The 15030-nt window shown below is 46.2% G+C and overlaps 3 protein-coding genes across 3 annotated transcripts; 2 read left to right on the top strand and 1 right to left on the bottom strand.

The window, feature by feature from the left end:
• The first annotated feature begins 80 nt into the window (after positions 1-80).
• PIGZ (phosphatidylinositol glycan anchor biosynthesis class Z (Gwada blood group)) lies at positions 81-3610 on the top strand. Its single transcript, XM_015871654.3, has 2 exons — positions 81-297; positions 519-3610. The coding sequence occupies exons 1-2, from the start codon at positions 81-83 to the stop codon at positions 2081-2083; spliced, it is 1782 nt and encodes a 593-aa protein (XP_015727140.2). The 3' UTR covers positions 2084-3610.
• An 82-nt stretch (positions 3611-3692) lies between these two features.
• Positions 3693-4912, bottom strand: NCBP2AS2 (NCBP2 antisense 2 (head to head)). Its single transcript, XM_085513586.1, has one exon. The coding sequence runs from the start codon at positions 4853-4855 to the stop codon at positions 4598-4600; it is 258 nt and encodes an 85-aa protein (XP_085369712.1). The 5' UTR covers positions 4856-4912; the 3' UTR covers positions 3693-4597.
• Positions 4913-4955: 43 nt separating this feature from the next.
• NCBP2 (nuclear cap binding protein subunit 2) lies at positions 4956-8146 on the top strand. The gene is made up of 4 exons (XM_015871655.3): positions 4956-5059; positions 5143-5324; positions 6109-6247; positions 6392-8146. Exons 1-4 carry the CDS (start codon positions 4979-4981, stop codon positions 6461-6463), a joined length of 474 nt encoding a protein of 157 aa, XP_015727141.3. The 5' UTR covers positions 4956-4978; the 3' UTR covers positions 6464-8146.
• The last annotated feature ends 6884 nt before the right edge of the window (positions 8147-15030 follow it).

The following is a 15030-nucleotide window of genomic DNA, read 5'->3' as shown; positions in this document are numbered from 1 at the left end:
GTTCTGCCTCCTTCATGTCTGCTTTTATCCTGACCTCACTGTAATTAAATATAAGCTGAGCAATAAAGCTCAGCGCTGGGATGCACAACTCGAGTCATTCCGTGCCTGCGCACTCGGCTCCCTCTGCGGCGCCCCCGACCGGCACCGAGCGCCCCCTGGCGGCTGGAGGTGCATCCGACATGGCGGCGCGGCGGCTGTGGGCGCTGCTGTTGGCGCTGCGGGCGGGGTGGTGCGTGCTGCCGCAGGTCGGGTACCTGCACCCCGATGAGTTCTTCCAATCGCCCGAGGTCATGGCAGGTAACGGGGCGGGAGGGGCGGGGGGAGCCCCGGGGTAGAGCGGGGCGGGAGGGACCGGTGAACGATGCGCAAAGAACGGAGGGTTGTTGTGCTGGAGGCTGCTCATAGACACAGCGCCTCTTACACCGACCCTGATGATGGATTAGTGAATAAAACAGCCGCGTTTGCTTTTTCTTCCTTCCTTCCTTCCTTCCTTTCTTTCTTTCTTTCTTCCTTTGTAGGAGACATTTTAAACCTACAGGTCTATTATCCCTGGGAATTCCTTTCCAGCTCTCCCTGCAGAACAGCTGTTTTCCCTTTGCTGACCTCTGGATTTGCCTACTGGGTGCTGAAGGCTTTGCAGCGGCTGGATGTGTGCTCGCCTTGTGTCAGCAGCTACAGCCTTCTCGTGGCTCCTCGCCTTCTCCTCACTGTCTTTTCTTTCGTACTTGACTACAGCGTGCACCGATTGGCTCCTCTCTGGGGAGCGGATCCGTGGGCAGCGCTGCTCCTCCTTGCAGGATCCTACGTCACTCTGGTGTTTTACACGAGGCCGTTCACCAACACACTCGAAGGATTTCTCTTTGCTTTGCTGCTGGTGTTAGTTTGCTCCAGAACACCTGGCAGCAGCTGCACGAAGCCGAAATGCAGCTCTCTGATAGGTGTGGTGGTGGCTGCGGGCTTTTTCAACAGGCCGACCTTCCTGGCGTTTGCTCTCGTGCCCCTGCTCTACTGGGCGGGTTTAAACACTGACTCCCAAAGGAGCATTAAAACTCTCATAAACCCCTTCTTAAAACTGATCACCTGCGCATGTTTTACCGCTGTTGTTTTCATAGCAGCCGACACCGTGTATTTTACCTCCGTGGGCTTGGACGGCCTTTTCAGCTCCACAAACAGCAGCCTGTTGGATGTTATAGCTCAGTTAAGTCACAGAGCGGTGCTGACCCCTTTCAACTTTCTCTGCTACAATCTCGACTCTCGTAACCTTGCGCAGCATGGAAGTCACCCCCGAGTGACGCATTTTATAGTGAACGGAGTCATGCTCTTTGGGATCTTACATCTTCTGGCCATTAATGCTGCTTTTCAAATGCTAAAGAAATACATCCACCGGTTAATGCGGGTGGGATGGTGTAGTAATAAAGGGTCACCCAGGTTATCGGTGCACTCCGAGGGCCAGTCGATGCTGCTGCTGTTTTATTTTGTTCCTTTGGCACTTCTCTCCCTGTTCAGCCACCAAGAGCCTCGCTTTCTCATCCCTCTCATCTTACCATTAGTCCTGTTCGGCGCATCACACAATAGAGCTGTGAAGTGGAAAACAATCATTATTATTTTTAATGTTCTCGGGGCTTTCCTGTTTGGATGCCTGCACCAGGCGGGGCTGATACCGTGTTTGTTTCACTTGGAGCATGTTGTGCATTCTTTGCAGTCCTCAGACCACCCCAGGCACTATACTCTGCTCTTTGCTCATACCTACATGCCTCCGAGGTCCCTGCTAAATATCGAAAAGAAAGACACGCATGTCGAGGTGATTGATATGGCTGGGTCCAAAGAGGACACCCTCTGCCAGGTGATAGGGCAGCACACAAACAATCGCACCTGCAGTGACTGTCACTTTTGGGTTATAATCCCCGGTACAGTCAGAGCCGCTATTTCCAAATGCAGTGTCCTGCTCAAGAATGAGACTTTGATATTTCCACACTTATCAATGGAAGATCCACCACAACTATCCTTCCTATTCAGTGAGAACTGGAGAAGTCAGTTAGGACTGTACATCCTTCAGGTAGGCAGAGCTCAGCAGAGCCTTTAGATCTTTAGAATATTTGATGTTTTACTTTGACTCTGCCCAGATGTGCTGTCAGACCTTCCCCTTCAAGGTCCTGCACTCAGCACAGGCTGTTGTGAGCTCCTCCATTCTCCCTTCATGCTCAGTATAGCCACCAATACCAAGATCAGAATCATTCAGTCCCTGTGGTGTTTCTGAGGAGTTTGCCTCATTTTCCTGATGAGAGAGGATGAACCCAGAGACCAGAAACCAATTTGAGCTTCATTCTCTTCATATGAGATATGCATTAGAAGTTCTTATCTCAGGTTTGTGGGCTGTGCTACTGAAAACAGGCATTTAACTCATCTGCTGGAGAGAAGTTACTGGACTGGAACTTCATCTGCTTCAATGAGATTTTACCTTTATGCTCTTGCAATTTCAGCCCCTCCTCTCTGTCACTGTATCAGTCACCATATGGACACCAGTGTTACAGTATTCTTTGTATTGATGTAATAGAATCAGATTTAGAACATGGAAGATGCTTCAGCACAAGCATTTGTGCTAAATCCTAAAATTGAAGTATTATTTTGCCTGTTTAGTGTTTCTTGACGCAGTTTAATTACCACAGATGCCCTGCATACATAATATGCACAGCAACCTGAGGGTGCTGCCTGATGGAATTAAGTCTGACTACTACTTATCTACTCCAAGAAGGGCAGCTCCCTTCCTGTTCCTGTGGTGTTTTGCAGCTGTGACTTTGGGCACTGCGATATGCTGCTTCAAGGAGCTACACAGACAGAACTGACACCTTGCAGGGGTTTGATCCCCGTCCCTCCCAACCAAAGGGATCCCTGAGCTGACAATGGGGTTAGAGAAGCACCAGGTCTGCCACAGGTGAGTGTGTGAGGTTAAAGCGGGAAGCTGCATCTTTTGGGCACCCCTCCCCTTTCTGTAACAGCTCCCCATTGATTCAGCTTAGTTGGAACGATCACATCCTGGCACTCTCATAGAGCACAGTCTCATTTTAAAGCAGGACGCAAATAACCCTCAGCTTCAGCGAACACACGTGCTTAGTAGTACAGCACAACTAAACATCCAGGTTTTTATGTTCACGAACTTCTGAATTTAAAACCATCCTAACATGGAGCAAGATACTAATTTGGTCTATTTGTCAGGCCTGTCCCTGTGAAATGAATTAATTCTTTCTGCTTGCAGCGGCAGTGAAGCTTTTTGCAGTTCTCCATCCGCACAGCTTTGATTAAGACCTTATTTGCCAGTTTTGCATTGTAAGTCCTCCATGTGCTCACCATGAACCCCCCATCCCTCCCTGCTGAGTCCTGCATGCTGACGGTGTGTGCTTTTTGGTGGGGGAGCAGCAGGGTGGCTGTGCCATGTACTCGTGCAGCAGCAGGAGGAATTAACAAAGCACCACAACACTGCGCTAATGTATATGTTAATTTCCTTTTTGTTCTTTTAAGTTGGGACAACAGCATTGTGCCAGCATTTGTATTCCATGTTACTGTTTTCAGCTATTCTTAAACAGCTATAAAGTCTGATAATATTTTGAAACTTCTGAAGTTATGTTAACTGTTGAGCTTATGATCTCTGTATAAGTTGGGTAGACCTTGAAACTCGTCCTGCCTGTGACAAAGCACCGGTTCCACAGCTTGGTTTATTGGTACCACTCACAGCTCACCTGGGGCAGAGTCAGGCAGATAAACCCCAACTACAAATACTGATTCAGACTGAAAATGCACAGCTTGAGTCTCACCATAAGGACTTTTACAGTGTATACCATAGATTTGGGTTTACTTTCTTTGCACATCTGTGTTGGCAGAAAGTTTAATGTTACCAGCAGTGCTGGAAGCCACGTATCTTGCCCAAGCATGTTGTGGCTGCCCCATGCTTTGATGCATTCAAGGCCGGGCTGGATGTGGCTCTGGGCAGCTGCTCTGCTGGTTGGTGACCCTGCACATAGCAGGGGGTTGAAACAGGATGATCGTTGTGCTCCTTTTCAACCCAGGCCGTTCTATGATTGTCTCCCAGTTAGGGAGGGTCTTTCACATGCAGTGACACCCACTATGGCAACCTCCCCCCCGAGTTCCCTCAGCACACAGTCAGCAGCACCCGGAGTTCTGTGACAAAGCCATTTATAAGCCATGTGGCTGTTCATACAGCACTGAAAGCAAAGCAGTCCAGCCTGTTAGGATGGGGGATGCATATCAACACCGGTTGAGCTCTCTTTGTACCAAAGCTCCCGTACAAACGCAGACCACGTTGATTATGCTGCTGTACAGGTAGGAATCGCTACAGGTAGGAATCGTTACAGGCCGTCCGGTGAGAAACGGCTTTATTTTAGGTTTCACATCACGCACATAAGTGCTGATCTTCACAGTATTCTGGATGCTCGCTCTGTCCGCTGCCAAGTGACGCTGTCACGGCCCCATCTCAGCGCTGCGGGCCGCCTCCATCCGTTCCGTTCCGCTCCTCCCGTCCCCGCCGTGTCCGTGGTTCCGTCCGGGCTCTCCCCGCAGTGCCGCCTCCTCCCGGTCCCTCCGCTCATTGCCGGCCGCTCCGTCCCGTTCCCCGTCCCGCTCCCGGTCCCCTCCCGGGTGACTCGGTCCTTCCCAGGAATGAATCCCGCAGTCGGCTCAGCCCAGGCCGCAGGTCTCTCGCCGCCCGCCGTGCTCCCAGTTGTCCCCGTGTGATGGCGCTGGCGGTGATGCGGGCGGCCGCTCGGATGGGCCGCGACTCGGAGAGTTTCTCGATGAGCTGCGGGTTGTTGAGCAGCGCCAGCAGCACCCGGCGCAGCACCATCCTGAGGCACGGCCAGCGCCGCCTTGTCGCAAGAGCCGCCCTGTTCCTTCCGCCGCCGAGCGGAAGGGAGCGGTTCTCGCGACAGCAGCGCCGTATCCGTGCATTGGGGCGGTGCGGGGCAGCATGTGCTCGGGCGGCACGTTGAGCATCCTGCGGAGCGACTCCTATGTGGACCTCAGCCAGTACCGAGACCAGCACTTCAGGGTAAGGGCCCCGGGGATCACGGTACCGGTCCCGGTATCGGTTCGGGTCCGTACGGTGCCGGGTAACGCTGTGATCGCGTTTAGGGCACGCGCTATGACCAGGAGCGGCTGCTGAGGAAGAGCTGCACGTTGTACGTGGGGAACTTGTCGTTCTACACCACGGAGGAGCAGATCCACGAGCTGTTCGGTAAGAGCGGAGACATCAAGAAGATCATCATGGGGCTGGACAAGGTGAAGAAAACAGCCTGCGGCTTCTGCTTCGTCGAGTATCCTTCTGCCGGTCGGGCCTGGGCACTAAAGGCATTATCTTAGGGCTAGAGTAAGAACGGGCTGCGTCCATAATACCATACTGCCTTACTGCCTTACTGCCATAATGCCATAATACCATACTGCCATAATACCATAATACCATTCTGCCATACTGCCTTACTGCCATAATGCCATAATACCATACTGCCATAATACCATTCTGCCATACTGCCTTACTGCCATACTGCCATAATACCATACTGTCATACTGCCTTACTGCCATAATACCATAATGCCATGCTGCCATGCTGCCTTATTGCCATACTGCTGTACTGCCATACTGCCTTATTGCCATAATGCCTTACTGTCATACTGCCATACACACAGGTTTTGTTGCTATCTCACTTCCCTGCCCTGCATTGCCTCTGCCCCACCAGGTGTTGTCCTACCATTGCTCTATGTTCTCTCTGAGCTGTGTGTCCCCAGGCCCTGCAGATCTGTGCATGGTTTTGATGATAGAACTAGAGGGAATGGTTTTAAGCTGCGCCAGGGGAGATTCAGGCTGAACATTAGGAAGTATTACTTCTCGGAAAGGGTAGTCAGGCATTGGAATGCACTGCCCAGGGAGGTGGTGGAGTCATCAACCATGGGAGTGTTCAAGGAATGTCTGGATGTTGTGTTGATGAATATGATTTAGCTGGGAAGTATTGGTAACGGTTGGACTAGATGATCTTCTAGGTCTTTTCCAACCTTGATAATTCTGTGATTCTGTGATTCTGTTTTTCTTAACTAATTTCTGAGGTATTATGCAAGAGGAGATGCTGAGAACGCAATGCGGTACATCAATGGGACCAGGCTTGATGACAGGATCATAAGGACGGACTGGGATGCAGGATTTAAGGAGGGCCGGCAGTACGGCCGGGGCAGGTCAGGGGGCCAGGTAGGTTTGTCTGCTTGTGTGCCCACTTGTATATTGCAGAGTCAGTTTGTCTGTATAGTCTGATGGTGTAGTAGCTCTTGAGAAAATATTTTTCTGTATATATTTACCAGACTTTTGTTTCTTTGTTTTTTTCTCCTTTCTAAGGTCAGAGATGAGTATCGACAAGACTATGATGCTGGAAGAGGCGGCTATGGTAAAACTGTTCAATGCCAGTGAATAGTGAATGACTCGTCGGCCTCACAGGATAACTTCATGCCAATTGTAGATGTCATGAGGCACAGAGGAGGTCTTTTGCACACAAGTTTATGTAAATAGAAACATACAGGAGCTGCTATCAGTGTTCCTGTAGTCACATAGTATATTCTATATCTTCTTTTTTAATACCAGGATCCAAAACATTGCCAAGTACACTAATACACAGGACCTGGGAGCAAGGTTTTAAGCAATAGTATGCATGGGACTTTGGTCTCAGAATGCTGCTGCAAATCAACTGAAAGAATCAAAGGTTCAGCAGAATGGTGCTTCTTTTTATTCCATGGCAAAAACTTGATCATTGTGTTGCTGGATTTTGTTTACAGAGTTCACAGTGTCACGGAGCAGAGTGAGATCTTAAAGCCAGATTTGTGTATGGCTCAGAGACTGAAGGAAAAGTCAAAGAGCCCAAAAGGGAAATGAAATTCCAGTTTCCAGAGTAGTCTTAAAGTTGTGAACTTCGGGGTTGGTGAATTAACAGCCTTTTACACCGATGCCTTTCCTTTTGGAGTTAGCACGCACTTATGAAAGGCACAATAAAGCAAGCCAAACTGAGCCCAGAAATCATAAAATGAGAAGCAAACTTAGCAGATAGGAGAAATCAGACCCTTGCAGTGTTCTTCAAAGCATACTGCTGTTGCATGACATTGTATGGCTCAGAACTATCTTGCTTTGTGAGATGTGGAGTGCTAGAATCACTTACGGAGCATGTGGTGAGACTGGTAAAAGGATTATGGGACTCTTGGATATCTTTTATTCTTCTAGATCTTAGGACGGGGGGGGATACGTAAGGCAGAAATTCCATAGTCAGAGGTTGTGAGGCCTCTGTGGCCCAAGCTGTCCAGAGAGCTGTGGGAGCCCCATCCCTGTAGGTGCTCAAGGCCGGGCTGGGTGGGGCCCTGGGCAGCCTGAGCTGATGGGGGACCACCAGCCCATTGCAGGGGTTGGGACCAGACTGACTTCTCAAACCATGCCATTCTGTCATTCTGTGATTAATACTGCAAGTTAATGTGATGGGATATTGTTGTAATACTGCATCAGGGGAAAAAAATCAGTGTGGAATTGACCTGCTGAAATAGCAGGGTTTAGAAGAAATTGGTAAAGGCTGATGGTTGGTTGTTTTTTTTTTTTTTTTCCTTTTGGATGCACTTCTGAGTTCTTCAGAAACTGCAATTGATAAAAGTTTTGTCCAAATACCTTGACTTCCCAAAGCTCTTAAATCTTAACTATGTAAAATTTAATCTTTATTCATGGAATGGAGTATTGGAAATCTTGATGTGTTTCTAGAGTAGAGTTAGTTACAACTGTTAGCGTATGTTAGAAGTGCAGCACTGCAGTAAGATGCCTTTCCTGTTAAGTGAGGTTGAGGGGGGCCTTTTTTTTCTTTTTTTTTCTTTCTTGTTTTTCTTTTTTACTGTCACATAGAATAAAGCTGGATTTTCAGGGTCACTTGGTGCTGATCTGAAAACAAGACTTTGAACAAGTTATCTTTTTCTGTGTGCAAAAACCATTTGATGATGATCTTGCAGCCTGGAATCCACTGTAGGAAACTGTGAAGTTTATTTTTCACGGTGCCAGTTTTGTATAAGACTCTGTACTATCAAAACTTGAGGTCACTTTCAAATAAAGCTGCAACACTAAAATGAATTCTTTTCCCCCATTGATTCTGTTTAATAAATAAATAAATAACAATAGAGATTATCTACATCCAGTAGCTCTGCTGAGAAGGACTTGGGGCTCCTGGTAGATGAAAAACTGACCATGAAGCAGCAGTGTGTGCTTGCAGCACAGAGTGCCGTTTCCTGGGTTGCAAATCAGCAAAGACTGGTGCTGTTTGGTGCTGTGTATAATGGTAAGTGTTTGAAATGGTGACAGAGATATGAGGTAAGGCTCTCAAAAAATACTTATCCATATTGTAACGATAACGTCATGAATTGTACAGCCTCAAATGAGACGCTATGAGGAACTATAGAAGAATACCTTTGCATGTGATACCATAAGACAAATTGTTTTAATCAATGGATCTGTTCAGATCAGAGCAGCGTTCTTCAGTTGTTAGGTGCTGTCTAGTAAAATGATGCTGAGTGTGTAACTGGTTTAATGAAGGGATCGTAGCGCAGTTCCAGTTGTGGAAAAGTTTCCTGTGTACTTATGAACGTAAGCCATGATGGTCCAGTTTACAAGACACAATTTGAGAGGAACACGGAGTTTTCCCTTATCACCTGCCTATGTTATTTACTCTAAACTTGGTGTGGAAAGTTCTTGAGCAGGTCTTGCTTAACATTCCAGACAGTAGCACATTATGGGATAAGGGTTGGGCAGATTTCCTGTGTTCCACTATAATTTCTGGCCAAATGAACTAGGAAAGGAGAATATGTGAAAGTAAGAGATCTATATAGTAAAGCTGCATAACTTAACCCAATGCCTGTGCCACAAAGACAGCAAGGTTCTGTTGTGTCCTGGCCAGCTGAAGATGGTTATGGGAGGAAGAGTTTGCTGACCTCCTTGAGAAGCCACATTTTGAAAACAGGAGAAGTGTGTTCTCGTGTATTGGTTCCATATTTTATGGTGATGATCTGGCCCTGCTCTGCTTCCCAGCCTACTTCCAGAGACAGAGGTGTGCTTTACCTCAGTGACTAGAGCTCTCCAGTTTTATTTCAGCTTCTAATGAAAGACTGAGCATCTGTCAGTGTTCTCTACAGCAGAGGAGAACATGTAGACACGAGTATCCAAACCCTTATTTGCAGCACTCACTAACTGGCATATTTAGATCTGATGCAAACCTTTCCCTTCCACAAAGCTGTGGTGTTCCCAGGAGCATTTGGGAAGTGCCAGCTGGCTCCCTCTCCTGACTGCAAAGCGGTTTGCCTGCTTTCTAAACTAGCAAAGCAAGCTGCTGGCAGCAGCTCGGTGCAGCATGAAGTGCATGGTACAGGCACACAGCTTTGCTTTTTTGTGCCTTAAGAATGAATCCCCCCAAAAAATAAATAAATAAAGCCAAAAAGCCACCTTAATTCAATTCCAGTAAGAAATTGAAATACCTTTGGAGGGGAAAGTGTGAGTTAAGTGTTACTCAGGGAACAGCTGGGAGCATCACCTTTCTGCACTGCCCCGAGGGTGTCGTCAGGTATAAGACTGCAGCTTAAGTAGATAAGAACGTGTTAGATATAAAGATGTCTTCAGATCTGTAGGTCACAGGTAGGTAGTTTGAATTGCATCAAGCTGAACTTGTGTCAGCCTTCTGACTTCCTTCTACTAGTTTGAAATAACAATCCTGTTCCTTTGTACTTTGTACTGCTATGCTTTTGGAATGGCTAATTTTTCTGAATTGAACTCTTGTCTGTTCACTGTAATTATAAATCGGTGCCTTTTCGTTGGGTATTTGGTGTCTGAAATATCACTGTTCTGCAGTCTGTTCCATTGCTGCTGATGAGAACCAGTCGTGCTGCCACAAGATGTCATGAGAAGCCGTGTCTGGCTGCAGGACTCACACACTGCATCCTTGGCACTCAGCAAGGCTGAGCAGTGCCTATGGAGCAATGTGCTCTGGAGACCTATCGCTTTGCTATGCTGCTCCTTTTCTTTAAGAAATGCTTTTCTGTGTTATTATTGCATTGAAACAAAGGTCTGGTGGCCGAACTGCCTCCAAACTCACCTTGAAGTGACAGCAGTGAGTGTGTGCTGACAGTGCTGGGGTGTAGCATAATGCTGAGCACCATGAGGTGGAGGTGTTCTTTCTGTATGTTGTAACCAAGATTTTGCATCCTGCCAAAGGGTGGCTTTGGCTTGGTTTATTTTTCATCCTCTGGTATGTCTGCTTTGGAAAGAGAAGGAATGTGTTTCCAGGAACTGGGAATGGCTTTTGCCTCTTAAATCCCAGAATGTCCTAATCTTTTCCCTCTTGCTTTTGGTTTTAAATTCCCAGCTGAATCTTCTCTTTGAAATGTCCACATTATCTTGGTCAAAACTCTGAGCAGCAGCCCTGCAATGTTCCAGTCTGTGTAGCTGCAAGGAGATGTTTGCTGCTGCCTACCCTTGACAGAGGGAAACTGGGTGGAGACTCTGTAAGCTGCCTTGGTCTCATACATATACCCTGGGCTTTTTGATGAATTGATTTGTATACAGACCTGTCAGGAGCTCAGTATTCTCTCCCATTTTGTTCAGTGAGATCTACTTGCATAATGTAAAAGCACTAAATGCGGCTTAATGAGCTTTATCAAACTTCTTTATCAGGTAAGCACAAAGCACACAGAGGATATGGGGCTTACTTAATAAATGTGCTTGATCTTGGGGATGGCAGCAGGTCTCGACCATAAGGCATTTGTTCTTTATGTACTACCCTCTCCAGTAAAGCCTTGCTGCCTGTGACGCTGTCTGGGTGCTCAATGTGTTTCAGGGCTTTGCACAAAATACCTTTACACCTGAAGATATCAAGAGAGGGAATGGTTACTATATCTGTGCATCGCTATTTTATTATCCTGGTACAAGAACGCAGGTAGCTGTAACAAAGCCAAAAGGCACCGTAATTGTTGTGTTTCTCTAGAGGAAATGCTGCTAGATTTTGTCTTACAGTTTGTTCTCTGTGAGAAGCTGGTTTCTTTTCAGAGTTTTAACAGATGGAGGTGGGCAGGGAGAGGGTGCTGCTTTGCCAACATAAATATTCACAAGTGTAAAGATTCCTCTTCATGTGATTTCAGGGTAATCTTGGGAAAGATTCAGGGTTCTATGGGATAACAGCCATTACTCCCAAGCTTTTCTCCCTTTTCCTTCATTGCAGTATTGACGCCAGTTCTTACAGCGTATGTTATCAGTGTGCTGAAGAGAGACAGGAATATATATATATATTTTTTCCCCATGAAGCCAGGAAATTGGGAGTTGATTTTATATTAAAGCGACGTGATTCATGCTTTCCTCGAGGAACTCCAGAGTAAAGCATTTTAGGCCTCCTGTTAAATGCAGAAATGAAACATTTCCATGTGTGCCGAGAAGCTGGGGTGCTTTGTTCAACAACCTTTGAAGGAAATGTTTTATATATTTTGAGATATTTCCCTGTCTCAAAATATGTTTCCATATTTCCCGGAGACCCAACCCCACTCTCCAAAGTGACATTTGGCAGTTTCCTCTCCCCCTGTTGTAAAAACCCATTAATGCAGCTGTAGCACAGCTGTGGGAGTGCAGTGGGGAGCACAAAGACAACCTGCTTCTCTGCACAGCCCACGTCTGGCCTGGGGATGGTTCAAAGTGACTGGAAGCACATTGAGGCTGTGTGTCAGCAAAGCAGCACTCAGAGCAGGCTGAACTGAGAGCATAGGCTTAACTTGTAGCACAGTGTTTGAGGCACTTGAGTCTGAATCATTAAGAAGTAGCTGGAAGGAGGTTGTGGCGAGGTTGGGGTTGACTGCCCAAGGAGGTGGTGGGGTCACCATCCCTGGAGGTGTTCAAGGAGAGGGTAAATATAGTGCTTAGGGACATGGGTTAGTGGGGATGTGTTGGTAGCTGGACTGGGTGATCTGTGCTGGTTGGATGTTCCCTCTGCCCGTGGCCTGTTCTGTCTGATAATGCTGCTGTGAGAGCTGACATGTGGGCAGTGCATTGTCTTCAAAACACTTCATCAATTCTTAATCTCTTCTAAAATTTGGAGCACTGAAGTTAATCGACTGTTTGAATGTATTGTGCTGAACAATAGCTTAATATGAGAAAGATGGCAAGTGTTTGATGCATTTATTAACCAAGAAATCAGAATGGTCCTTTTCTAGTTATCTAATTAAAGAAGCAATGTTAAACAAAAAGGGAAAGCTCTTCATCTCGATCCTTAGCTGACCTGCATCAGGCAGGGAAGGCAGGGATGAGTTTCATGGGATCACAGGATCTGTCAACAAAACCCTCCTTTCCTGAAGAATTTCTCATTCCCTCGGCCTTCCGTAAGTGGCACATGAGGGCTGAAGGCTTCATCTGTGTTCTTTCAGGACTTTTTTACTTAAACAAAAGTACAGCTCAAAGTATTTTAAATGCTGCACAATTGCAGTGTGGTTTTGCAGCATTCAACGCAAAGATTCATCCTGAAATGCAGAAAGAAAGAGAAACTGAACCCAAAGGTTTTTTGTGAGGATTCTGTTTCTGTTTTTGCACTGGTAGAATATTCACCGCTCCTGTACGGATCAGTTTGGTTTTAGAAAGCAAGAAAAGGTTCAGATTGGAGAACACTGGAAATTTTTCTTTAGGATTATTGAAAGAAGTCAAAATTCAGCTCCGTGACTCATGCAGCGTGTATTTATCTCTTCTCCTCTATTTCTTGTGTTTCTCTGAAAGAACGATTTCAAAACTGAGGAGTTGGCTCAGAGTAACGATAATGATATCTTTGAAAATCCGTTGTGCAAATGATTTTGTCTGCTTTTTGATGGCAGTGCTGAAAACCGAAGCTTGATTACTTGTTTCCACTCTGTTTTCTTTCAGTGTCTCTATCCCAACTGCTTACGTGCTGGCAGAATGTCCTTTTGGGCTTAATTTTCTCCCCATATATTCTTCCTGTCCTAAGCTGCATGGATCATATATGGCAGATCATGTTTAATTGCTGTTGTTTTCTGCACGTCTGTAATTTGACCAGAGGTGCCTGCGGTGAAGGCAGAGCAACCTTATGTACTGCTGCCTTGTTGCATCCTGACTCCATGAGCATCAGCACTAACGTGCCACATCCTGCCTTGTCATGGGTTTGAACTCACTGGGGTAGCCTGGAGCTGCTGCTGGGGGCAATGACTGACCCCTCATCTGAGTTTGTAATGGTGTCTTTGGTTGCCTGAAATCTTCCTAGGGATGAATGAATGGTGCTGAGCATCAGCAGCTCACTCTGCATAAGGCCTGCAGCGATTGCCAAAATAAGACAGTTGTAGTCTGGGTAATCCCCAGGTGATTGTTTCTTGGTTAAAATTAGCCAAAATATGTTGTACTCTGAGGAAAATATTTTCCTGTCCTTTGTGAGATGTTTGGCTCTGGTCAGCGTGTTCTGCTTGCACTATTATTGGTAACGCTGATTATTTTCCTCCCTACTTCTATTGCAAAACAGAATGACATGTCTTTTCACTGCTGTGTGCTACTTTTGCACGTGGGTTCTATTTCATTGCTGGTTCACAGCAGATGGACCGGCCCTGCATGCAAAGTGTGGGGCTGAGCTGACTGGAGCAGGCTATTGAGTAAGGCATGCATTTCATGGCCTGTTTTGAGCACATCAGACAGGGACAAGACAAAAACCAGTGCTAATTGCCAGAGTGCCAATGGACAGAAGAAATCTCTGTTCAGAGCCTCCAGCAGCTGGGAGATAGGGCAGGTCCTGTCCTAGCACAAGATTTTTCTCCCATCTTTCTGTGGAGCATATCCCATAGCAGCAAGTCCTAAAGAGCACTGGTAAATGCCAAACACCTTTTGTGCAGCTGTGTGAGAAAGCCACCGAGGGGAGCTGTTTATCACTTTCACCCACTTTGACCCAATCAGACTCACGTTACTTGTATAGAAAATGGATCAGGAAGGGGTAATTCTTTACAGCTTCTTTTGAAAGAGAAAGTTATTCGTTTATCATCAAACTCATTCTCACAGCTGTTTGTAATTCTGCTAATGACAGTGGAAACATGTGGGGCCTTAGGATATACCAGAACTCAGGCTATTTTGACAAACACTGCTGTTGTGAGTGTGAGAGCCTTACATGGAGTAGCTCATAGCTCTGCTTGCTTAGTCATTTGAACTGCTATTAACTGTGAGCTTCAGCACTGAGCTCAGATGGGACTGGCCAGGATCTTGAATCTGCAGTGATGGGGCTGATTAAGGTGGGTTTTGAGACAGTTCCCAAGAAGGTATCCCAGCTATCTTCCTTTTGGAAGATTTTACTAGAATTTTTCCTTGCCACTGTCACCATTAAGGCAAAGTTTGGATGAAAGTGTTTTTATGTAAATCACCTAGATGCTTTCATTATGCTTAGTGCTCAGGCTGTGTAAGTCCTAATGCTCTGCCCATCTGCTCTGTGTAAAGATCATTTTAATCATTCAAGCAACTTTTATCTTAAGTTGCTTAAGCTTCTTGTGCAGATTATTACAGAGATGAAACTGGTCAGCTCCCCCCAGGATGTGTCTGGTGTCCCATATCCATCTTTACTATTAATGCTTCATTTAACATGAATCTTCTGTGCCATATTCATTACTGAGATAAGCACTTAATAAAGGGATTTTGTCTCTTTCCTGATAGATCTCAAGTTTCCTTTATAATAAGGGAAGGTAAAGTCACCTTGTTGCGAGTTTTAAATGCACCACCTCACTTGAAAGGTAAATTAATCTTCTGGATAAGAGCATATGGTCATATTGACCTAACTGAGCTGCAGCAGGGAAGAATCTGGCCCACAGATACTTTTAAAACAAAACAAAAAGGCATTGTCACACATGTCCTTTCAACTAGAACTTAGATTGCATCATAGTTGTTTTCCCGGTGCAGAATATGCTGATTCTTTCTGCTAGTTGTAACTGTATTCATTTTTCTGATTTGCAGACTGC

Source organism: Coturnix japonica, chromosome 12 (assembly GCF_054131305.1).
Source record: "Coturnix japonica strain WE chromosome 12, WE-NBRP24, whole genome shotgun sequence".
NCBI lineage: Eukaryota > Metazoa > Chordata > Aves > Galliformes > Phasianidae > Coturnix > Coturnix japonica.
Note: the sequence above shows the minus strand (reverse complement) of the source record. Positions and strands in the feature narration are given on the sequence as shown.